Source organism: Heptranchias perlo, chromosome 2 (assembly GCF_035084215.1).
Source record: "Heptranchias perlo isolate sHepPer1 chromosome 2, sHepPer1.hap1, whole genome shotgun sequence".
Lineage (NCBI taxonomy): Eukaryota > Metazoa > Chordata > Chondrichthyes > Hexanchiformes > Hexanchidae > Heptranchias > Heptranchias perlo.
The window spans coordinates 97,816,444-97,843,158 of NC_090326.1; the positions used below are offsets into that span (position 1 = coordinate 97,816,444).

The 26,715-nt window shown below is 41.3% G+C and overlaps 1 protein-coding gene across 3 annotated transcripts in view; it reads left to right on the top strand.

Annotated features, from left to right (window-relative positions):
• mtrr (5-methyltetrahydrofolate-homocysteine methyltransferase reductase) overlaps nucleotides 1-26,715 on the top strand; it is a 101,786-nt gene that overhangs the window by 15,037 nt on the left and 60,034 nt on the right. For all 3 annotated transcript variants that reach the window (XM_068004700.1, XM_068004708.1, XM_068004719.1), the window contains 4 exons: nucleotides 883-1,011; nucleotides 10,959-11,112; nucleotides 16,828-16,916; nucleotides 18,910-19,090. In XM_068004700.1, coding sequence (XP_067860801.1) covers nucleotides 883-1,011; nucleotides 10,959-11,112; nucleotides 16,828-16,916; nucleotides 18,910-19,090 — 553 coding nt within the window. The remainder of the gene's footprint in view (nucleotides 1-882; nucleotides 1,012-10,958; nucleotides 11,113-16,827; nucleotides 16,917-18,909; nucleotides 19,091-26,715) is intronic.

Here is a 26,715-nt window from a genome sequence, read left to right on the forward strand (position 1 = left end):
AAATTACAGTATTATTGCAATATTGTTCTGGATGCATATTAACACAAAGCTAGTACTATAATCAGTCTAATAATTCTTGATCACCCTTGACTGAGCTTATCTTTATAACTTTCAGTCCTATTAACTACATATTTAGTCTGTTCTTTACAAAGGAGTTAATTGACTTAACATTAATTGGTTTTGTTGGTGTCTGTTCTACAAACCCACTGCTCTGTTTGGAAAGAGGGGATTGATCTCTAGTTTTGCTTTTAGTTATTTATTCTGTACACCTATCCTCTAGCTCTGAGATCATAGTTTAATTCAAAAAATAGACATGATTACATTCAGTTTTTTAAAGACCTGGACTCTGTCCCTTCGGATTCTGACAGAAAGTTCAATTCTGTAAGTTCCCGATTTAAAGGTATAGTACTCAGTAGTTAAATGTTCTCTTACCTTGGCATTTTCTTCCTGACATTTCATGATCATAAGAAAGCTACATTCCCTGAACCATGAAGAGCTAGCAGATGCAAGGCAGATCTCCACTCTGAGGTTTGTTCTTGAATTATGTTTTGTGAGGTGCTTAGAATACTGTACCTGCTCGGCAAGAAGAAAATTGTGTGCTGTGAGAATATCTAGCTACTGAGTTCTGTACTGTGCCACATTGAACTTCTACCACATTACCAATATCTCCTGATATCTCAAACATGAGGCTTGTGGCAAGGATGGGAATCACCCTGAATAGCAATTGTTAAGAGTAATTGGGGGGAGGGCGAAGAAGAAGAGTGGAAAGCCGAGCAAAAATGTGCCTGCAGTATTGTATGCATTTAGAGCTGTAAATGTTCTGGAATTGGTTGATATATGTGCTCTTTCTAAATGCATTTTCCCCCACTGTTTAATCCTCAGGTTTCTACACAAGAATGTTTTTCCCTGGCACCAAACTTCACTGTGTTTCAGGTACCAGTGGCTAATGCAATTTGTCTAACTCGGGAGGATGCAGTGAAAACCGCTCTACTCTTAGAACTTGATATTTCAGTAAGTCCTTTTGCTGGTATAATATTGGAGTTTCCACCAGAGTTAAAACCATATGAGTATTGGACCATAAAATGTTGTGCCACAGAAGGATAGGATGCATCCTGTTCCTGCAATTCCCCAGGTGGTGACTTTTACTAACATCACTAAAACAGATTGTCTGGTCATTTATCTCATTGCTGTTGTGGGACCTTGCTGTGTGCAAATTGGCTGCTGCATTTCCTACATTACAACAGTTGATTACACTTCAAAAAAAAGTACTTCATTTGCTCTAAAGTGTTTTGGGACATCCTGAGGTCATAAAAGATGCTATGCCATATGAATGCAAAGTTTGTTCTTCTGTCATCAGTTGTGCTGTCCTGATGACAGAAGAACAAACTTTGCATTCATATGCAAACAGAGAAAATAAGAACTTGGTTCGTGATGCAGTTGCTCACCCCCTAGAAGCCAATTACAGAATGACATTAACAAAGGTCTCTGAGCTGGCTCTCTTTCCAACCCTTTCTTTGGGGTTTGGTACATGTGACGAGCAGACCTAGAGAAGGGGAGAAATTAGGGGGAAAAGTAGAGTTGTGATTTGTAGGAACAGGTATACTGAATTTAATGGCATGGTGCCATAATTTTTGATTATGAAGAATATGGTGAAAGGACTCTGATTTTCCTTCTTTTCAAAATAACTTTATTAGGATGTATTGGATTTGTAAAATTGCCACTTCGTATTGTTAGTGTGAAAGCTTTGCTCACTGTTTGCTCTGGTCAGAAGCTATGGGTTTGAGCCTCACATACCTACTTGAAATTGAGATTCCCTGTCCGCATCTTGCTTGACAGATGTACAGATCAGAGACTCGAGTCTGGAGGTCAGCATGCCCCATTGAGAGCACTGTCTCTCCGTTTTGGGACTATGAGCTAACAGTTAATGCAGTTTGAAGGAGTGTTGTATTGTTTGAGGTGCTGCCTTTCAATGAGACTTTAAACCAAGGGCCCTTCTGTCTGCTCAGGTGGATGTTAAAGATTCCATGGTGGTATTTGAAGAAGAACAGGGAGTTCTCCCAGTTTCATGGCCAACATTCTTTCACAACGAATACCATCAAAAAAATAGATAAACTGGTTAATGCCATCGTTTGTGGCATTTTGCAGTTGGCGCAATGACTGCTATATTTGCTTACATAAACCTTGACTGTACTTCAAAGTAATGCATTGTATGTGAAACGCTTTGAGACATTTGAGATCTAATAAGCCACTTTATAAATGCAAGTCTTTCTTTCATTTTCTTAAACCAGCTCAACATTTCTACATTTTTTTTTAGAAATTTGTCCTGCAGTTTTTTTTCTTCATATCACCCCTATGCTGATAGTGACAACCTAAGGTGGGTTACAGTTCAGTGGGAAATGGGGGTCATATATAATTTGTCCAGTGAGCTCTGAGTATCCATTCTTCACTCATCAGTTGTGGGAGCCATTAGAGATGAGTGCAGTTCTACTCTCAGAATCACATTTGTGCTTTTCCAGGAGGGTTTGCTGCGTAGTGATTGGTAGTGGGAGCGCTGGTTGAGGACCTTCTTTTTCCTTTCCCACCATGGGTGTGTGGAGGCCAACTGTTGTGCCTCACTGCCACTCCAGCTGAGACTGGCTAACTTAGTATGGACCAGGATCACGGCTCCACACAATTTACTCAGAAATATGAATATATTTTATTTTGTTTTTGTATCTGCTAATTTTCCGCCTTCTTCACCGGGCCAGCAGCCATCCACGGTGCTTCCTGCTCCTCTTGGCCCCACAAAAATAATTTACAACGTACCTATCGCAGGGTGAAGCTGGTTGGAGTTTGCACGGCATACCTGCCAGTTCTATCCTAAAATGGCAGTTGGGGTCCTATGACATAATTTGCACATTAAAAAGGGCCTAGCACCTGAAACAGGCAGGTGCTTCAGCTGCCCAGCTGTAGCCCCCTGTGAAATTGGGAGTGGGCTGATTGTTGGGGTTAAAGGGGCGGTAAGTCTGCGAACCCCATTTTGAAGCCGTTACCACCCTGTTAACGCTGACTTCAGCAGGTAAAAATCAACCTCATTGCGTTCAGCATTTCTTTAATTTTTTTGGACAGCTGTCAGACCGGTAGAGGTGACAGGTTCCCTTATTGAAGGAAATTAGTGAACCGGTTGGGTTTTTACGACAATCCGGCAGATTTCACAGTTATTTTACCTGGTGCTAGCCCACAAATCACCAGATTTAATGAATTTAAATTCCCAACTTGCCATGGTGGGATTTGAGCTCAAAATAGTTTTCCCATAATGCGGACACTCTAAGTGCCTGCCAACAGTATTTTGGTGCCTGGCATATTGGGACACCTGTTGATATATTAGAATACAACCTGACATATTACTTTTCTGATGTCAGTTTGTTCTTTCAGTAGTATTGTTTAAATGATCCTGCTGCTTCAAACATAAATCATTTCCTAAAAAAAATGTCATTCATCAGCTGTCACCAATCCAGCAAATGCAGTGCGCTTCTTTAATGATTTTTGTGCAGAGTTTAAAAATAAGAATGACAGGTATGTAGAAAACACACAATGTGGTTTGGAATCAAACAATTGAAAAATGTGACAGAGCTCAATTACTTGGACAGGCCCTTCAATCAATCCAACAACTAGCCAAAAGAGATAAGAGGATAAAGTCATACAAAAGACCAAGGCTTGGGTTACTGTAGATCTTTCTCTTTTCAGCAGTGCTGTGTACGGGACTATAAAGGCAGAGAACCAGCGAAGGCAAAAAACAATTAAGATGCAATACTGTTAATGGATCTTCTTGTGGGGGGGGGGGGGGGGAAGAGGAAGGGAGGGGAATAGGTAAAGATCATACATTAAATGAAAATGAATATTTTGAATCTTATTAAAATATATTTCCAGCATATTTTTGGACAGCTGTCAAATGTTGGTATTCAGTAGTGTTCTTTTATGGTAGTTACATTCTACAGATGGCATTTCCGTGATCACATCAGTGGAGGAAACATCATGTTCCATTGAGTATTTGATCATTCATATGTAAACTTACCTTTATAACATCCAATCTTGATGGTAAAAGGTGGCGAACATATTTCTAAACAGTCTTTTGAGTTCATCCAGCCCTCTGCCCCGATTTTCTCCCTTTACCTTTTCTGATTTACATATACCATAACAGGACGAGGAAAATACGTGTAGTTAAATAAAATGTACAGCTATTTTATTTCTGTAGTGCTACCTACATTTTACTACATTAAACATTTTGTTTTTTTTAAAATCATTTTTTGTTGTCTCTTGCCATAAAACCTAAACGGGGTGCTATGCTTGAAGTGAGTATACTTGGTGTAATTTAGGGTAGACCTAGTAAATGTATACAATATTTACAGTGGTCCAGGAATAAACTGTTAATTATAGTTGGATATGCATACGAATAATGACGGACAGGGAAAGATCCTCTGGCCATCCATCCTGTCCCACACAATTGTGATACCCAAAACCAGATTAAAAACCCAGGCCAATTTGTGGTGGGGGGGCGGGGGGGGGGTGGTGAAATCTGTGAAATTCCTCTCCGACCCCTTTGGCGATCGAAACTAGTCCAGGAGATCACTCTGGCCCTGATAGTTCTATACATTACATTACTTACCTTTTTATAAGAGGTGATCTCCACCCCAGCCAGAAACAGATCCAGCTCTCGCTTAAAGGAATTCAGCGATTCGGCATCCACTGCACGAGCCGGCAGCCTGTTCCAGAGGTCCACTATTCACTGGGAAAAGAACCACCTCCTGACATCTAACCTAGGCCCGGCCTTGTGCAACTTAATATTGTGACCCCGGTCTTCCCTAATGTATTTAATTGGAACAAACTGTCAACTCAAGCACAATCTATTTCCTTCATGATGTTATAAACCTCAATCAAATCACCTGTAAGTCTAAGTTTCTCTAACGTGTACTGTCCCAGCCCTTTTAGTCTATCTTAATAACTAAAATGCTTTAATCTGGGAATTAGTCTAGTGGCCCTCCTCTGCACCCTTTCCAAAGCCTCAATATCACCCACCATGTGCTACATCAAGTTACATCGAGTCTTCAGCACAGAAACAGGCCATTCGGCCCAACTGGTCAATGCCGGTGTTTATGCTCCACATGAGTCTCCTCCCTCCCTACTTCATCTAACCATATCACATACCCTTCTTTTCCTTTCTCCCTCGTGTGCTTATCTAGCTTCCCTTTAAATGCATGTATGTTATTTGCCTCAACTACTTCTTGTGGTAGCATATTCTACATTCTTACCACTCTTTGGATAAAGATGTTTCTCCTGAATTCCCTATTGGATTTATTCATAACTATCTTATAATTATGACCTCTAGTTTTGAACTCCCCCACAAGTGGAACCATTTTCTCTACACTTACACTTATCCTATCAAACCCTTTCATTATCTTAAAGAACTCCATCAGGTCACCCCTCAGCCTTCTCTTTTCTAGAGAAAAGAGCCCAAGCCTGTTTATTTTTTTCTGATAGATTTATCTTCTCAGTTCTGGTATCATCCTTGTGAATCTTTTTTGCACCCTCTCCAGTGCCGCTATACCCTCTTTATAATATGGAGACCAGAACTGTACATAGTACTCCATGTGTAGTCTAACCATGGTTCTATACAAGTGCAACATAACTTCTCTGCTTTTCAATTCTATCCCTCTAGAAATGAACCCTAGGGCTTGGTTTGCTTTTTTTATGGCCTTATTAACCTGCGTTGTTACTTTTACTGATTTGTGTATCATTACTCTGAGATTCCTTTGCTTCTTTATCCCATTTAAACTCTTATCCAAGCAGTATGTGGCCTCCTTATTCTTCCTACCAAAATGCATCATCTCACACTCACCTATATTGAAATTCATTTGCCAATTACGCGCCCATTCTGCAAGTTTATTAATGTCATCTTGCATTTTGACGCATTCTTCCTTTGGATTAACTACACCCCCCAATTTGGTGTCGTCCACAAATTTTAAAATTGTACTTCCGATTCCCGAGGTCAAAGCATCAATGTAAATTGTGAACTACACTGGTCCCAGCACCGATCCCTGTGGAACACCGCTTCCCACCTTTTGCCAGTCTGGGTAGCTGCCCTTAACCCCTACACTTTTTTTTGTTTTGTAGCCAGCTTGCTATCCATTCTGCCACCTGTCCCCTGACTCCACAGGCTCTGACCCTAGTCATGAGTCTACAATGTGGTACCTTATCAAAATCCTTTTGAAAATTCAAATATATTGTGTTACTTCTTCAAAGAATTCATAAGGTTGGTCAAGCATGACTTTCCCTTCTGAAATCCGTGCTGACTAATCTTTATTAGACTTTTGTTTTCTAGATGTTTTTCTGTTACATCTTTGAGTAAGGGTTCCATTATCTTTCCTACCACCTGCATTAAGCCAATTGGTCTATAGTTCCCTGGACTTATATCTCCGTTTTTAAATATAGGAATAACATTAGCTGTCCGCCAGCCCTCTGGCACTATTCCTTTTCTAATGAATTTTTATATATATGTAATATTGCCTCTGCTATCTCTTCCCTAACTTCTTTTAATATGCAGTCCATCTGGACCTGGGATTTTATCTTCTCTAAGTTTGATTAGTTTATCAATTATCTCCTCCCCACCCCCTGTTCTATCCTAGATGTCTTTCCAAGGAGACAAAAACTGGACACACTATTTCAACTGAGGCCTGACCAAGGTCTTGTACAAGGACAAAGTAGTATGCTTAGTCTTGTGGTCAATTGTCCTATAAAACAGAGACCTGGCTCATAGAAGGGGAGGATTGGGTACTTAATATTCCTGGCTACAAGGTATGAAGGAACGAAAAGTAGGGGGTGGCGGTATTGATCAAAGGAACTGTTATAGAACTGGAAAGGGATGATGTAGTTGAGGGGTCCAAGACAGAATCTATTTGGTGAGAACTAAGAAACAATAAAGGAGCTATTACACTACTGGGTGTATACTATAGGCCACCAAATAGTAGGAAGGAGATAGAGAAGAACATTTGCAGGCAAATTACAGAAAGATGCAAGAACTATAGAGTAGCGATAATGGGGGACTTCAATTATCCCAATATGGATTGGAACAGTAACAGTGTAAAGGGCAAAGAGGGGGAGGAATTCCTGAAATGTGTTCAAGAAAACTTTCCGGAACAGTGTGTTTCCATCCCAAGCAGGAAGGAAACGGTGCTGGATCTAGTTCTGGGGAACGAAATGAGGCAGGTGGAGCATGTTTCAATGGGGAACAGTGATCATAATATGATTAGGTTTAGAATAGTTATGGAAAAAGACAAGGAACAATCAAATGTGAAAATGCTTAACTGGAGGAGGGCAAATTTCAATGAGTTAAAAAGGGATCTTGCCCAGGTGGATTGGAATCAAAAATTGGTAGGCAAAACAGTAATTGAATAATGGGAGGCCTTCGAGGAGGAGTCAGTTCTGGTACAGGTTAGACACATCCCTATGAGGGGGAAAGGAAGGGCATCCAAAGCTCAAGCTCCCTGGATGACCAAAGATATAGAGATTAAAATGAAACAGAAAAAGGAGGCTTAGGACGAATTAAAAGGTTCATAATACGATAGAGAACCAGGCTGAATACAGAAAGTACAGGGGAGATCTAAAAAAGGGAATAAGAGCGGCAAAAAGAGAGTATGAGAATAGATTAGCAGCTAACATAAAAGGGAACCCAAAAGTCTTTTATAAACTTATAAATTGTAAAAGGGTAGTCAAAGGAAGCGTGGGACCAATTAGGGACAAAAAAGATCACCTTGTGGCAATGGCTGAGGCACTAAATGGATACTTCGCATCTGTCTTCACTAGGGAAGAGGATGCTGCCAATGTAGCAGTAAAGGGGGAGGTAGTAGTGATATTGGATAGGACTTAAGATCTGCAGTAGTCAAAGTAGAAAAGTCACCCGGTCCAGATGGGATGCATCTTAGATTACTGAGCGATGTACGAGTGGAAATTGCGGAGGCTTTGGCCACAACCCTCCAATTCTCCTTAGATATGGGGGCGGTGCCGGAGAACTGGAGGATTGCAAATGTTATACCCCTGTTCAAAAAAGGGGAGAGTGATAAACCCGGCAATTACAAGCTAGTCAGCCTAATGTCGGAGGTGGGGACACTTCGAGACAATAATCCGAGACAAAATAAATTGAAATGTGGCAAAGTATGGACTAATAAATGAATGTCAGCTCGGATTTGTTAAAGGAAAATAGTGTTTGACTAACTTGATTAAGTTCTTTGATGAAGTAACGGAGAGGGTTGATGTGTATGTGGACTTCCAAAAGTATTGATAAAGTACCACATAATAGACTTGTTAGCAAAATTAAAGCCCATGGGACTAAAGGAACAGTGGCAGCCTGGATACAAAATTAGCTAGGGGATAGAAAGCAGAGAGTAGTGGTGGACTGATGTTTTTCAGACTGGAGGGAAGTTTACAGTGGTGTTCCGGAGGGGTCAGTATTAGGACCACTGCTCTTTTTGATATATATTAAAGACCTGGACTTGGGTATAGAGGGTATAATTTCTAAGTTTGCAGATGACTCGAAACTCGGAAAAGTAGTAAACATTATGGAGGATAGTAACAGACTTCAGGAGAGCATAGGCAAACACAGCAGATGAAATTTAGTGTAGTGTGAAGTGATGCATTTTAGTAGGAAGAATGAGGAGAGACAATATAAACTAAATGGTACAATATTAAAGGGGGTGCAGGAACAGAGAGACCTGAGAGTGCACATACACAAACATTTGACGGTGGCAAGACAATTTGAGAAGGCTGTTTTTTTTAAAAAAAAAGCACATGGGATCCTGGGCTTTATTAATAGAGACATAGAATTCAAAAGCAAGGCAGTTATGCTAAACCTTAATTCTCCAGCTGAGGCCTAATCAGTGTTTTATTGTGTTCAATTCTGAGCACCACACTTAAGGAGGGCTTTGGAGAGGGTGCTGAAGAGATTTACTAGAATGGTGCCAGGGATGAGAGACTTCAGTTATGTCAAGAGACTGGAGAGGCTGGGGTTGTTCTCCTTAGAGCAGAGGAGATTTGATAGGTGTTCAAAATCATGAACGGTTTTGACAGAGTAAAGAAGGAAAAACTATTTTCAGTGGCAGATGGGTCGATAACCAGAAGACACATATTTAAGGTGACTGGTAAAGGTGCCAGAGGCAATTTGAGAGAACAATTTTTTTACGCGGCTAGTTGTAATGGTCTGGGTGGAAGCAGGTTCAATAGTAACTTTCAATAGGGAATTGGATAAATACTTGAAGGGAAAAAAGTTATAAGGAAATAGGACTAGTTGGATAGCGCTTTCAAAGAGCCGGCACGGGCACGATGGGTCAAATGGCCTCCTCCTGTGCTGTACCTACTATGATACTATGAAATGCACCCCAACACCGAATTCGCTCTAGCTATCGTTTCACGGCATTGCTCATGAACCTTTGAGATTTATGCACTATGACACCCAGACCTCTTTCTTTCTCCACCTGCTTTAATGTTGTTCCCCAAAGGGTTTTTACATGTTGAGCATTTGCCCTGCCCACATACATTATACTGCACTTTCCCAAATTAAACATAATTTGCCAGTCATGAGCCCAGTCCCCCAACACATCAAGATCCACCTGAAGCAGTCAAGCACCGTCTAGAATCCGAACACTCGCACAGATCTTGGTATCATCTGCAAATTTGCAGATCCTGCCTCCAATACCTACATCTAGATCATTAATAAAAATAGTAAAGAGCAATGGTCTAACACCGATCCCTGCGGGACACCACTGGACACGGGTTGCCAAACAGATCCAAATCTATCTGTAACTACTTTCTTCCTACGGCCTTCCAGCCAGTTCTCAATCCAAGTCAATATATTACCATTAATACAGGAGGCTTCAAACTTGTAGAGAAGCCTCTTGTGGGGTACCTTTATCAAAGCTTTTTGGAAGTCTAAGTAGACAATGTCTTCTGGGCTTCCTTCGTCCATCTCCTTGGTGACTTCTTCAAAAAATGTAATCACATGACCTTTTTTTGAAGCCATATTGGGTGTCCCTACTATGTCCCTCTCTATCCAAGTAATCATATATCGCACCCCTAATGATTCCCTCAAGCATCTTTTCTATTACTGATTTCAAACTAATGGGCCTATAGTTACCCGGGTTCGTCTTGTCTCCTTTTTTTAAAGATGAGAACTACATTAGCTTCCTTCCAGTCTACGGGATCTGTCCCAGAGTGTAGTGAGCTGTTAAAAATACTTAATTAGTTATAAATGTTCATCTTTTAGTGTGCAGATCGTCACACTGTAAAGTGCACTTGCACCTGGCCTGAGACCCCCAACTGGTAAAACCAGCTGTAATCTGGTTAGTTTGTTTGTAACTTATTGGGATCAAGAGGCTAATTTCCTGGTTGTTAAGGTGCTAAAACTGTGATAATTGTTGCTGTGCTGTGATTAGTTTAAAACAATTCACTAATCCAGGCAATTACTGGGGAGTGTGGAAATGTGGACATTTCTAATTGTAAATTGTTCACATTTGCTGACAAACGGGTTTGTTAGAGACCCAAATTTTGGACAGGTAGGATTTTATCCTCATTGTGTTCATGTGTAATGCTTCAACAATTTAACCTTTTGATCACAGGCAGACTACAAATCTCTGCTATAATATTGCATATTATACATCTGGTTCACAAAATGAGTCATTTTTGTATCAGTAGTAGACATGCAAGATGAAGTATAGAAATTGATTGCAAACTACTGTTTTTTTTAAGAAGTGCAGGCTGATACTATTGCAGATACTATAAATTAAAAAATATTTAATCTATGATTAATTGTATTACTTAAAACTTTTGACTAAACTCCCCCCACTCCAACTCGATTTTGAAAAATGTATTTTGCTTGAGTAGTCCATGGATCATTACAAATATAATACGTTTATTTTATTACTATTTTGCAGAAAACATCAATGACCTATGAGCCTGGAGATGCTTTCAGCATTATATGCCCTAATAGTAGAAGTGAAGTGGAAGACCTGATTCAGAGGCTTGGGCTTGGAGACAAGAAAGACCATGTTGTTGAAATATGCATTAGACCAAACAACAAGAAAAAAGGTATCTGAGAGTAAAGAAATACTTCAGGAAAAGAACCTATAATGTCCTATTGTGTAGTTTTACTTTTAAAAATCATAACCCTGCCTGTTTCTTTAATTATAAACTCACCTGCTGGCTAAATTGATAGAGTGCATTATTACTTTTGGAAAAGGGTCACACAGACCAGAAGGTACCAGGTTTCATTCCTGGTCTGTGCGGAATTATCTGATCTCAGTCAGCATGGCAGTGGGGCCCCGCAAATGCAGCTTCTCCTCTCCAAATCAAGAACTGGCACATTCAGTTGGTTTGTTAATGTCGGAAAGGTGGAGCTGTCAGGGTCCTGTCCAACTGATTGGCCAGTATGATGCGGCAAGGATGGAAATGAATTTGATGAAAAATAGCATGGGATTGAAATTGTGTTTTAAAATATGACACTAAAGGATGGACATTATTTAACTTCTAGATGAAAAGATGCATTATTATGAAAGGATTTGTATCTGGTAAAATTTGTTTTTAAGTGGGTATTGATTTTTGGTGCACTTTTATTTGTATTGCATGAACTTCTATTTTCTATTAAGTTGAAATTTTTCAAGGGTATGACAGTTGGAAAGCAATGGCAAACATTTAAAGAAATATTTCAATTTTCTCAACACATATACATTTCATTGAAAAATAAAAACTCCACAGGAAAAGTGATCCACCTGTGGCTAACTAAAGAAGTTTAAGGATAGTAGTGGATTAAAAGAGGCATGTAATGTTGCCAAGAAGAGTAGTAAGCCTGAGGATTGGAAGAGTTTTAGAAACCAGCAACGGATGACCAAAAAATTGATAAAAAGGGAGAAAATAGAATGTGAGAGTAAACCAGCAAGAAATATAAAAACAGATTGTAAGAGCTTCTACAAGTATGTAAAAAGGAAGAGAGTAGCAAAAGTAAACATTGGTCCCCTAGAGGCTGAGGCAGGAGAAATTATAATGGGGAATCAGAAAATGGCAGATGTGTCAAACAAATATTTTGTATTTGTCTTCACAGTAGAAGACACAAAAAACATACCAGAAATAGTGGGGAACCAAGGATCTAATGAGTGTGAGGAACTTAAAGTAATTAATATCAGTAGAGAAAATGTACTTGAGAAACTAATGGGACTAAAAGCTGATAAATCTCCTGGTCCTGAAGGCCTGCATCCGAGGGTTCTAAGAGGTGGCTGCAGAGATAGTGGATGCATTGGTAATGATCTCCCAAAATTCACTAGATTCTAGAACGGTCCCAGTGGTTTGGAAGGTAGCAAATGTGACCCTGCTACTCAAGAAAGGAGGGAGAGAGGAAACAGGAAACTACAGGTCAGTTAGCCTGATATCAGTTGTCAGGAAAATGCTGAAATCCATTATAGAGGAAGTGGTAACAGGGCACTTAGCAAATCATAATATGATTAGGCAGAGTAACATGATTTTACGAAAGGGAAATCGTGTTTGACAAATTTATTAGAGTTTTTTGTGGATGTAACTAGCAAGGTAGATAAAGGGAAACCAGTGGATGTCATATATTTGGATTTTCGAAAGGCATTCGATAAGGTGCCTCATAAAAGGTTGTTACACAAGGTAAGGGCTCATGGTGTTGGGGTAACATATTAGCATGGATAGAGGATTGGTTAACAGACGGAAAACAGAGAGTAGGGATAAACGGATAATTTTCAGGCTGGCAGGCTGTAACTAGTGGGGTGCCGCAAGGATCGGTGCTTGGGCCTCAGCTATTTACAATCTATATTAATGACTTGGATGAAGGGACTGTGTGTAATGTATCCAAGTTTGCTGATGATACAAAGCTAGGTAGGAGCGTAAGCTGTAAGGAGGACACAGAGTCAGCAAAGCGATATAGACAGGTTAAGTGAGTGGGCAAGAAGGTGGCAGATGGAGTATAATGTGGGGAAATGTGAGGTTATTCACTTTGGTAGGAAGAATGGAAAAACAGAATATTTTTTAAATGTTGAGAAACTATTAAATGTTGGTGTTCGGAAAGATTTGGGTGTCCTCATACAAGAAACACACACAGTTATCATGCAGGTACAGCAAGAAAATAGGAAAGCAAATGAAATGTTGGCCTTTATTGCAAGGGGGTTGGAATACAAGAGTAAGGAAGTCTTGCTTTAATTGTGCAGGGCTTTGGTGAGACCTCACCTGGAATACTGTGTACAGTTTTGGTCTCCTTATCTAAGGAAGGATATACTTGCCTCAGGGGCGGTGCAGCAAAGGTTCACTAGATTAATTCCTGGGTTGAGAGGGTTGTCCTATGAGACAAGGTTGAGTAAAATGGGTCTATACTCTTTGGAGTTTAGAAGAATGAGAGGTGATCTCATTGAAACATGTAAGATTATGAGAGGGCTTGACAGGGTAGATGCTGAGAGGTTATTTCCCACGGCTGGTGAGTCTAGAACTAGGGGGCATAGTCGCAGAATAAGGGGTCGGCCATTTAAGACTGAGATGAGGAGGAATTTCTTCACTCAGAGAGTGGTGAATTTTTGGAATTCTCTACCCCAGCGGGCTGTGGATGCTGAGTCATTGAATATATTCAAGGCTGAGAGAGACAGATTTCTGGACTCTAAGGAAATCAAGGGATATGATGGGCCGAAGGGCCTCTATCCGTGCTGTATATGGGGATCGGGCGGGAAAGTGGAATTGAGGTCGAAGATCAGCCATGATCTGATTGAATGGCAGAGCAGATTCGAGGGGCCGTATGGCCTACTCCTGCTCCTTTTTCTTATGTTCTTAATTAACATTTGCATTATTGCATTTTTAAAGATGGCGGCAGCACTTCAACTTCCAAATACAAATATAACCATGTTAAACAACAACATGCATTTATATAGCGCCTTTAACATTGAAAACATTCCCAGACACTTTACAAAAGAGGGGGGAGAATAGGAATAGATAAAAGAACAGTCACCAAACTGTGGACAGAGAGGTTGGGAGCAGTGACCAAAAGCTCAGTCAAATTCTGAGTTTTCAGAAGGGCTTTAATGGTGAACAGAGAAGGTTTAAGGAATGAATTCCAGAGAGTAAAGCTGAGGTAGCTGAAGCCTATGCTGCCAAAAGGAGAGAGGCAAGGATGCACAAAAGGGTACTGTTTTTTTAAAAGATTATTTAGCAGACACTATGAATTATGAAATTTTCTATAGTTCAACACATTTAATCAAGGAAAACTCATTTATCAATTTAAAATTACAGAAACTTAACTGGATTATTACAGCAATTGTTTGTATTTTGCATATTCCAATGAGCATCTGTTGCTCTGATAAAGCTCCAATAAATGCTGTTAAAGTTGAGGTGCTGATTTAAAACTTTGTTTACGTATTATAAATAGTTCTTCATCACTACAAATCCTCCTGATATTGGACTGAACTTCCGCAGAAGTAACACCATTATAATAAGTCAGACAGTGATTTCCACAGTACAGATATCAGGTTTACAGAAGTCTCACTATAGGATGAAGCTTTAATTTTTTTTTAAATTGAGCGATGCCTGGTTGGTAAAAATCACATTTTATTATTATTCTTGTTTAAAAATGGGTTAATAATTTTAATACAAAAGTACAAATAAGATGGATTTTAGATTTTTTAAAATATTTATACCAACAGCTTTCCATGTCATCAATGCAACATATTCAAGTTGCAATAAACTACATTTAGTTTTTAATACAGCATTCCTATAGATGTAACTCTTTGTTTTCACTTGTGTAAACAAATGGGTGGTCAAGCTACTGGTCAGCCAATTTGGTGGACAAAACCAACGTTTCTTGATGTTCTACCTTGTCCAGAACAGTAAAACACGAGTACACGGCTTGTGCTAGAATAGGGGTAAATTCAAAACTAATCTGCAGAAACATTCCAGTGAGCGAGTGGTCAATGTATGGAACATGCTGCCATGGGAGATGGTGGAAGCAGATAGTACTGATTCATTCAAATGCAAATTGGATAGATTTCTTACAGAAAATAATATTTTGGGATGCAGTGTATGAGTAATTTGAAACATGACATACGGTAAGTGTAGCAAGCTTGGGAGGAACAGGTGACTTGGATCTATGGTTCCCAAAGCTTTCCATAGAGTTATACAGCACGGATAGAGGCCCTTCGGCCCATCGTGTCCGCGCCGGCCATCAAGCCCAGTCTAATCTAATCCCATATTCCAGCATTTGGTCCGTAGCCTTGTATGCTATGGCATTTCAAGTGCTCATCCAAATGCTTGTTGAATGTTGTGAGGGTTCCTGCCTCCACAACCCTCTCAGGCAGTGAGTTCCAGACTCCAACCACCCTCTGGGTGAAAAAGTTCTTTCTCAAATCCCCTCTAAACCTCCCGCCTTTTACCTTGAATCTATGCCCCCTTGTTATAGAACCCTCAAGGAAGGGAAAAAGCTCCTTAGTATCCATCCTATTTATGCCCCTCATAATTTTGTACACCTCAATCATGTCCCCCCTCAGCCTCCTCTGCTCCAAGGAAAACAAACCCAATCTTCCCAGTCTCTCTTCATAGCTGAAGCGCTCCAGCCCTGGTAACATCCTGGTGAATCTCCTCTGCACCCTCTCCAAAGCGATCACATCCTTCCTGTAGTGCGGCGACCAGAACTGCACACAGTACTCCAGCTGTGGCCTAACCACTGTTTTATACAGCTCCATCATAACCTCCTTGCTCTTATATTCTATGCCTCGGCTAATAAAGGCAAGTATCCCATATGCCTTCTTTACCACCTTATCTACCTGTTCCGCCGCCTTCAGGGATCTGTGAACTTGCACACCAAGATCCCTCTGACCCTCTGTCTTGCCTAGGGTCCTCCCATTCATTGTGTATTCCCTTTCCTTGTTAGTCCCTCCAAAGTGCATCACCTCGCACTTTTCCGGGTTAAATTCCATTTGCCACTGTTCCGCCCATCTGACCAACCCATCTATATCGTCCTGCAGACTGAGGCTATCCTCCTCGCTATTTACCACCCTACCAATTTTTGTATCATCAGCGAACTTACTGATCATACCTTTTACATTCATATCCAAGTCGTTAATGTAGACCACAAACAGCAAGGGCCCCAGCACAGATCCCTGTGGTACCCCACTGGCCACAGGCTTCCAGTCACAAAAACAACCTTCGACCATCACCCTCTGCCTTCTGCCACTAAGCCAGTTTTGTATCCAAAGTGCCAAGGCACCCTGGACTCCATGGGCTCGTACCTTCTTGACCAGTCTCCTGTGCGGGACTTTATCGAAGGCCTTACTGAAATCCATGTATACCACATCCACTGCGTTACCCTCATCCACACGCCTAGTCACCCCCTCAAAAAATTCAATCAAATTAGTCAGACATGATCTTCCCTTGACAAAGCCATGTTGACTATCCCTGATTAATCCTTGCTTCTCCAAGTGGAGACTAATTTTGTCCTTCAGAATTTTTTCCAATAATTTTCCTACCACTGATGTTAGGCTCACTGGCCTGTAGTTCCCCGGTTTTTCCCTACTCCCCTTCTTGAATAATGGTACTACATTAGCGGTTCTCCAGTCCTCTGGCACATCCCCTGTGGCCAGAGAGGATCTGAATATATGTGTTGGAGCCCCCGCAATCTCCTCCTTTGCCTCACAGGGGTTCCACCAAGGGGGTTTCCTCACCTCATGTTTGGGTAAGCTTTTAAGTTATCTTGAAATGTATAGGTATGAATTCAGTTTGCAAGTCTTAACCAAATATATATATTCTTTTGTTAAGGTGCTCACCTGCCCGAGTACATACCAAAGAGAAGTACCCTGCAATTCATTCTGACTTGGTGCCTGGAAATACGAGCAGTTCCTAAGAAGGTACATAGACAGATGTTCTGGGATCGTACCTAATGAATTAATTCAATTAAAGAGCCACTTGCAATAGCACAGTGTGAGGAGGCTGATTTTAAAATTATCAATAATAGTCACCATTAGTCCATAGTCCATCAACTATCTCATCTTAACTTTCTTGCTCTCACATATATTGTTATTTTAATGGAAGACCTCAATAAACCAAATACAAACTGGGAAAACCCAAATGGTTTAGTCAAAGTTTGTATTCGTAAAAGACCCAGAAATGTACAGGAAATGGAAATTGTAGCACCCCTGGGGGACAGCAACCGCAGAACAAAGTTTAACATGATCTGGGATTCAGATATATCAAAGACTGGGAGCAAGGTATATAACTTACCAGGAGCTCAATTCAAAGAAATGAGCGAACTGAAGCAAATAGATTGGAGGAGGATGACTGCTAATAAGTTAATAAATGAATCACCTTTTAAAAACAATAATGCTAATCACATAGGACATTAATGCACCTGTAAGTAAACAAGCTTGACCCTAAATGGAGTAAAACAAATAAAGTGAAATAAAGAGGAAAAATGAAATCTTGAAGGGAGAAAGAGGAAGTTCACTGGGATGAATATAGGAACATGCAGAAACGTATCAAAAGAGGAAATTAGAGGAGCAAAGAGAGACCAAGAAAAATGCATAGCTGCAGAGGCAAAATTCAGCAACAAAAGAAGAATTCAGTACTGTAATTGTAAGAGGGCTGTCTGAGAAGAGGTGAAAACATTAAAAGATGGAAATCTGCTTGAAAAAAGATGAGCATGTCATAGTATATATGCTGTGTGAATACTTCCTCAAAATATCCACAAGTGAAGATATGAACAAGGTGCTCGCCCTAAAAAAAGAAATCCAAGGTAAAATTCCTGACGTCAATAAAAAGGAGATGGATGTTCTAGACAAGCCGAAATGGTTAAAACAGATAAACCCCCAGGGAGATTAGGCAGGATATTTGAGCCATGGACGATCATGATGAGGGAGTGGTACCAGTTAATTAGAAATAGGCTAACATGCTGCCCATATATAAAAAGGGTGACAAAACACAAAGGCACCACTCCACATATGGTGTTGAAATAGCTACAGATGATGTTGAAAGAGACCTGTGAGTATTATTAGACTCAATACTCAACGTAGCCATTGCAGAGCAGGAGTCAACAAAACCTATAGAAAGTTGAAGTACATAGCCAAAACAGTAGAATATAAATCAGAGGAAGTCATGACCAAATTTTACAGTGCTCTGGCCAGACTGCAACTTAACTACTGTGTCGAATTCTGGTTGCCAAGTAATATAGGACATAGATATTCAAGTGCTGGAGGCAATGCAGAGAAAAGCCATGAGGTTGGTCCCTAGTGTCGGGGGTCTGAATGATGAGGAAAAACTACAACAAAAGAGCAACTTGCATTTGTATAGCACCTTTAACATAGAAAAACATCCCACGGTGCTTCATAGAGGCGTAATCAGACAAAAACGGACACCTAACCAAAGAAGGAGATATTAGGAGGGGTGACCAAAAGCTTGTTCAAAGAGGTGGATTTTAAGGTGGGTGGTGAAGGAAGTGGAGAGACTGAGGGATTTAGGGAGGTAATTCCAGAGCATGTGTCCTCGGCAGCTCAAGCACTGCTGCCAATGGAGAGGCGAAGGGAGGGAAGGTTGTACAAGAGGCCAGAGTCGGAGGAACGGAGAGTTCTGGAGGGAGGTTGTAGGGCTGCAGGAGGTTACAGAGATAGGAGGGGGCAAAGCCATGAAGGGATTTAAACGCGAGGATGAAAATTTTAAATTGGAGGCATTGGGAGGATCAGGAGCCATTGTAGGTTGGTGAGGACAGGCGTGATGGGTGAGCGGGACTCGGTGCAGGATAGAATACGGGCAGCAGTATACCCCTGTGAGAAAAGATTACTATTAAAGATAGTCCACTTGGCATTTTCTGTGTATGATTTAGATTTTTTTTTTAATGAAATATTTTAGGCATTTTTACGAGCATTAGCTGAATACACCTCTGACCCTTGTGAGAAACGGCGACTGCAAGAACTAAGCAGCAGACAGGGTGCTGCAGACTACAACCGCTACATCAGAGACTGCAGCATTTGCCTGCTTGATATTCTTGATGCTCTTCCATCATGCCATCCACCGCTTAGCCTACTTATAGGTCAGTCATTTTTTTTTCTCTCTATATTGAGATCCCAAATAATATGAAATACAATATCTTTGAGTTAGTGTAAACCCTTCAGCATTGCCCAGGGTAGTTGAATTAAGGTGAACTCTGACATCAGCTCTCTAAGATGTTTCTCATTTTTATGCTTGTTAAATCTCTATTGGTGAGAGTGATCAGTTGAGGGCATTGTTTAATTTTATAATGGCTCTGCTGTAGTTTTCCTGTATCATCATACAAAAAGAGGGGCTGTTTATTTTTGTACAACTCTAAATTGGCTTTATAATCTGATTTTAGATATTCAGTCGAGCACCATGTATTTAGTTGTGATTTTTTTTAAAGGATTAGAAGAAATTCAGCATGAAAGGGGTCTCAATTTTTATTTTAAAAAAAACTAGCAGAACTCCTGTAGCTTAGTTCAAGGTGATCAGAGGACAAGTTGTTTTGTAACAAGAGGGCTGTTTGTGCCACGTCGGGGCGAGCTTCAGAGTTACTGATTCACAGATTGAATGAGTCAAATTCCATTTTTATTAAATATTATTCTGTAATTTCCACTGGTGCGTTGGGGATCGAAATCTATGCCTGAGTCCATTATTCTTTGAAAAATGAGTGGCATTTCTATATATTGGACCAGAAATCGCTCCCGAAATAATGGAGGAGCTCAACAGCACTCTCAATTTTTAGTGGTGAATTGAAGGAGCGAGTTCCCGTGTTTGCACATATGCAGTGAAACGCAGAAACATGGAAATCCAGATCATGCTCCGAGTGGCTTGAGGGCAATATGACAGCTTCGAATTGAAAGGAAATCGTAGGCAGCAGTCAGAGAAATGACTGAAAAAGCGCCAATTTGCTTATCTGCCCAGCTGGAAAGAGTGCGCTCCCTCTCTCTCGCTCGCTTGCTCACCCTCACGTGCTCTCGCTTGTGCGCGATCTCTCCCCGTCGCGCGATCTCTCGCCCCCTTCCCCTCGCCCTCCCCCCACACGGGCGGGCGCTCCTCCTCGCCCTCCCGCGCGCGCCCGGCCCTCCCGCGCGCACCCGCCCTCGCACGCGCCCGGCCCTCCCCCCTCCCCGCCCTCGCACGCGCCCGGCCCTCCCCCCTCCCCGCCCTCGCACGCGCCCGGCCCTCCCCCCGCCCCCGCCCTCTCCCTCTGTCTCTCTGCTTAAGAGAATAGTGTATTTAGGCCTGAAATTCTTGGGTTTCGGAGGGCAGAAATTGGGGGTTGCTTTGGTAAAGAAGGAGGGTGGAATTTTGGGGCATAACCCAGATCTTCCAGATTTCTGCCCCCAAAAAACCAATCTGGAGGAGTGATGTGTGTGTCTTCTGCTCATCCTCTCCATTTCTGTAGCCAACTTTGAAAGCATTTCTGGGGCTGTCCCTGGGCTATCCTAGGAATTCTGCTCTCGAAACACCACCTGATGGGCCTAGCAGGACCTGCACCCGTTGAGTGCAGGTATAGGTCTTGTACTGAGCTTTTAGTAAGTCCCAATATTGCAGTTAAGGAAGGTAATTGAATTTAAATTTGGCCCCTTTCCTCCCTGAGCTCCCTGAAAATTTTGGCAATATTTTTCTGGCTGTTCTGGAGTCCCCCTGTCGGAGGGGCAGGGTACTGCTTTAACGTCTGCCACCTCAATGGGGGATTGACGCTGTTGCACCTCCACAGGCATCTGCCACCTGCCTTGATACAAATGACTCTGTCCCTGAGATTTGGAAGGGGGTCACTGCAAGGACACAGCGCACTTCCGGCGGTGGAGTGGGGCTCTAGGAATTTTGGCCATTTTATTTATAATTCGAGCACCCCCAATTGAAGCTGCAACAGATGTACAATCTTCATTTTTTTGTCCATCTCTTTCTCTCTCGCACACATTCATGCCCTTTTTTTTAAAGAAAAAAGCACTCAATATAAGCTTTATCTGAATAAAGCTCTTGAAATTTGCCCTCTAGCTTTTCGTCAACTACCTTTTGATATTGTTCAAGACTGAGGAGAAGTATTGTGTTATTTGGTTAGCATAAATGCTAATGTGGCACTTTTGGGAATTGTGCACACTTTACATTATCTGCCCTCAGATGAGTAGAATCATAGCTCTGGACAAACATACCAAGTTCAAGCCAGGCTTTTGGTAGAGACTGAGACCTTCAAAGTGAAAACTTTAATGAAGGCAATAAAAGACACACAAAAAATCAGTAGGAACATTTAATAGTTTTGTTGTGAAATATGCTTTTAAAATTTTGTGTAAAACCTTAATTTGGACTTTAGATTTTCAATTACTGAGGAAAAAATGGCAAACTTTTCTTCAAAAATTATTTTGAGTGATTCAATTGGTTCATCAAATCACAATGGCAAAATGTTTACAATTTTCCCCATTATAAGATATTTACATGTAGGTTTAATAGCAATTTTCCATTATAAGCATTGACACAAAAGGGGCAATTTTAACCGTACTCGCCCATTGGTAACCGGTTGGGCAGGCAGTTAAAAGCAGCCGGGAGACTTGCCTGCCGACGTCCCGCACCAATCCCACTGTCTTCAAGTTTAACCTTTTTTGAGCAGGTGGCAAGGAGATCTGTCAGTTTAAAATATGCAAATTGGGTTCCAATATCATTGTATCCTGACTTCAGTATTAACTGTGGCCTGGATGGGGAAGCTGTTCTTGCTTTCCCACCAGGTGAAGACAGCAGGAAGCAGATCTGGGAATGTTCTCCCCTCAACCATCCCCAGCAAAAATGGATTATCTAACCATTCATATGCTGTTTGTGGGACCTTGTAGCATGCAAATTGGATGTCACGTTTGCCCACATTATAACAGAGACTGCACTTTAAAAGTTATAAAGTGCTTTGGGACATCCTGGGGATGTGATGACACCATATAAATGCAAGTTTGTTCTTTTCTTAGTTATTTGGACATCATGTTCATACGTCACTCATTTGTTTTCTTTTCCTATGCGTAATACTTTACACTTATCCATATTAAATTCCATCTTTCACATGTCTGCTTATTTTGTAGAGCCTTGGCTACCCTTTCAAATTCTACTGCTTCCAAAATGAATAAACCACAGATTAACTCAATGGTTACAGAATATCTTTTTTTTAATGACATTTTTTTCTTAACACAATGTAGCACATTCTATTTTGCATGCTATTTGTTTCACCTTAGACACATTCTGGATTGTATTAAGTTTTCTAATTTAACTAGTTCAAGTTTCATGGCATCGTTCATGAGTTGAAAGATTAGGACTACGCAGGTGCAAATGAGTGCAAGGAGGTAAAGATGCACAATTGAGCCAAATATGGAAAAGAGAAAGCACAGCGAAGTAACAGAAAAAACAGATAAGGAAAAGAATCACAGTGCACTTCAAAATGCTGCAAGAGTCCTTTTCTTTAAAAAATAAGTGTCAAGAATCAAAATTTCATTGGGGGTGGGGGTGAAAGGGAGATTTCCCCCCAGACACCCCACCCCCCCCATCAAAAAAATAAATTTTGCACTATCAGAGCTCATTTACCTCCTTCAAAATTTCTAAACCCACCATTACAAAAATTACACTTTTGTGTGCTATAGTTTTTTTTCTCTGTAATGCAACAAATGGAATGTTGGGTATAGTCATGATTAGTTCATGACCCACTACACTCCCATTGTAACTAATTATTTTTGCATGTCATATGACTATTGGGTTTCAGTTTAAACATGTGGAATGTGATCCCAAAATGCCAATACAAATCCTAATCCAATGGCTTTGGTCATAGACCTTTATTTTTCAATTGAACAGTATTTACAAGTTGTCATCTTTTGGGGCTGTATCCACTTTGAAGTAATCATTGAGTATACTAATTATTTTATATTTGTCTCCTGTTTCAGCCCTGTTGGCATCCTTCTTTGTTGTTCTCTGACTGTCCACTTGCTAATACTAGGAAAATTTCTTGCTATGAAGCTTAGCATCTGCCTTTTAAATAGTTTCATGAAAGCCTCTCTGCAGTAACATTTGTTGCAGATTTAGATAGCTGGAGCAGTTATTAGTACATCTGCACATCCAGACTTCAAGGTCATGCTGTCAGTGCTGCTGAGTGGGTCTTTATGTACTCTGCTGCAGCTAAGTAATCTTATGGGCTGTGTGTTCCATTACTGTTATCTTTTCCAATATTGATTGCATTTCTGTGCTAGTGCTGGTACTTGCGATGTGAGTTGATGATTGCTGATACAAAGGAGACATGCAGTTTGTTATCGCCGCCTTAGGTGCTCAGAATGGACATGAGTTTGTCTCAAACCTGCTTTTACATTACAGCTCTAAATTAGATTTTTGTTGTGAATTTGCTGTTGCTATGCTTCAGTGGACCCAAGCTTTGTGGAGTGATGTAATCTGATCACCTGTTGAAGTTAAAAGCTCCCAACTCATATGGTTGGTGCAGATTTGAGCTGTAGAATTGGAGGCTGGCATTAGGTTGGTATCAACTATTAGTGATTTTCAACTGGTTTTAACCAGTGCAGTGACAGCGCAGGTAGTTTAGAATTTTTTGGCTCCCGTCGACATTGGCATACTTGGGACATTCTCTAGTACTTCGACCCATGTACCTGTAAACATTCGCTCAATGTTCTGTCCTTTGACTCTTCTATCAGCTGAAAGAATGATTTGCATTTATATAGCATTTATTGCATCTTGGAAATGACAATGATAATCTATATTGAGTCTTTAATGTAAAAAGTGTCCCAAAGTGCTTCACAAAGAGGAAAATAGATGCCAAGCCAGGTAGGGAGAGATTCGATGACATGACTGAAATCTTAACAGACGATGTGAGTATTGAGAGAGTTTTTAAAAAGGGGAGAGGTGGAGTGGTTGAGGGAGGGAGTTACAGAGAATAGGACTGAAATGGCGAAAGGCTCTGCCTTCAGGGGGAAAACTCTCCAGTGGCTGGCGTCATACCTAGCACAAAGGAAGATGGTAGTGTTTGTTGGAGGCCAATCATCTCAGCCCCAGAACATTGCTGTATGAATTCCTCAGGGCAGTGTCCTAGGCCCAACCATCAGTTACTTCATCAATGACCTTCCCTCCATCACAAGGTCAGAAATGGGGATGTTCGCTGATGATTGCACAGTGTTCAGTTCCATTCGCAACCCCTCAGATAATGAAGCAGTCCGTGCCCGCATGCAACAAGACCTGGACAACATCCAGGCTTGGGCTGATAAGTGGCAAGTAACATTCGCGCCAGACAAGTGCCAGGCAATGACCGTCTCCAACAAGAGAGAGTCTAACCACCTCCCCTTGACATTCAACGCCATTACCATCACCGAATCCCCCACCATCAACATCCTTGGGGTCACCATTGACCAGAAACTTAACTGGACCAGCCATATAAATACTGTGGCTACAAGAGGAGGTCAGAGGCTGGGTATTCTGCGGCGAGTGACTCACCTCCTGACACCCCAAAGCCTTTCCACCATCTACAAGGCACAAGTCAGGAGTGTGATGGAATACTCTCCACTTGCCTGGATGAGTACAGCTCTAACAACACTCAAGAAGTTCAACGTCATCCAGGACAAAGCTGCCCGCTTGATTGGCACCCCATCCACCACCCTAAACACTCACTCCCTTCACCACCGGCGCACTGTGGCTGCAATGTGTACCATCCACAGGATGCACTGCAGCAACTCGCCAAGGCTTCTTTGACAGCACCTCCCAAACCCGTGACATCTACCACCTAGAAGGACAAGTGCAGCAGGCACATGGGAACAACACGATCTGCACGTTCCCCTCTAAGTCATACACCATCCCGACTTGGAAATATATCGCTGTCCTTCATCGTCGCTGGGTCAAAATCCTGGAACTCCCTTGCTAAGAGCACTGTGGGAGAACCTTCACCACACAGACTGCAGCGGTTCAAGAAGGCGGCTCACCGCCACCTTCTCCAGGGCAATTAGGGATGGGCAATAAATGCTGGCCTTGCCAGTGATGCCCACATCCCATGAACGAATAAAAAAGAACAATGGTGAGGTAAAGGGAGATGATGATGAACAAAATGCTAGAGGCAGAAGACTGGAATGTTTATTTGTGGGGTGGGAGGCTAAAAGACTGGAGGAGAATGTAGAGATAGAGTGGGCAAAGCAATGGAGGGATTTAAAGACGCGAACAAAGATTTTAAATTTGCTGCATTGTGGGATGGGGATCCAGTGTAGGTCAGTGAGGACAGGGATGATGGGCAAGATGGAATTTATGGAAGGTGGAGGATGGAAGGCCAGCAAGGAGAGCATTGGAATAGCTGAGTCTGGAGTTAATAAAAGCGCATAGAATGGTTTCAGTGGCAAAGGGGTTTAGGTAGGTGCAATAGTGGGAAATGCTGTGCAGCTGGAAGTAGGTGGTCTTTGTGATGGAAAGAATATGTGGGTCTGAAACTCAACTCAGGATTCATGAGAGCACCAAGGTTGCAAACGGTTTGGTTCAGCCTGAGACACTGTCCAGGAAGGGATTGGAATTAGTGATAAGAGAACAAAGATGTTTAAAAATGCTTCTCATACAGAGGATTCCTTCAAATTGCAATAACTATTAATATGCAACTAGGGATGGGCAATAAATGCCGGCCTTGCTAGTGATGCCCACATCCCAAGAATGAATAATTTTTTTTAAAAACTAGGAGAACACTCTCTGCTCTTTGAACAGTGCCATGGGATTTCTGATGTTAGCCTAAATCACCAGATCAGGCATATCAGGCCTTGTTTTAGCATCTCATCTGAGGAACGGCACCTCTGACACTGAAGCACTCCCTCAATATTGCACTAATGTGCCATTCTAAATAATGTGCTGAAGTCTTGGATTGGTGCTTGAACCCACAATCTTCTGATTCAAAGGTGAGAGTCCTGTCACTGAATCAAGGCCTAAACTGTAAATTTATGCAGTTACGTCCCCCCAAACATAGTTAAAAGACTCCATTAAGTTTTCTCTCACCAGAAATTTGAATTAGTTAAAACAATAACGATGCAAAATATTTTTTCCAGATCTGCTGCAAGCCAAAAGCACAAACGCTCCATACTAGTCCAGAATGAACAGTTAAGACTCATGTGCAATATTTAGAGCACTGGAGTCAATTCAAAGACCCAAGCATTGAGCATTAATACATAGAACCTGAGAGTCTCATGGAATGAGTTTACCAGTCTCTGCGAGCTTGTCAGAGGCAGGATAGGAAAACTGGTTGTGGGGCTGGCGCTGGTAGTTCTGAGGTGCACCATTTGACGTTACAATAAAGATGGAGGAGGAGAATAAAAGGGGAAAATTCAGGTTTTCTTTAATGCTATTATTTGTAAGTTTACAATTTTCAAGTTTTATTTGCAAGTCTGTGTATAATTTCTTCTCTTCAGTTTTTTTTACTTTTTCTCCTCCAGTCCCTCCTTTACCTCTCTTTTCCCAAAGGCATAAAATCATTATTCCATGAATATCCACCATCTCCCCATAGTGACCATTCTTCATGGTGTGAGCCTGGACAGTGAGTGCTCGCAGGCCCTTTGTACTCACTTGACATTCATACTCATCTATACTTTCCAAGCTATTTGACTATACAGGGATTCACATTATGGCCTGATGCTATTCTGTACTCACTCAATATCCACACATACACTTTTCAGGTTGCTGGATAGTGATAGA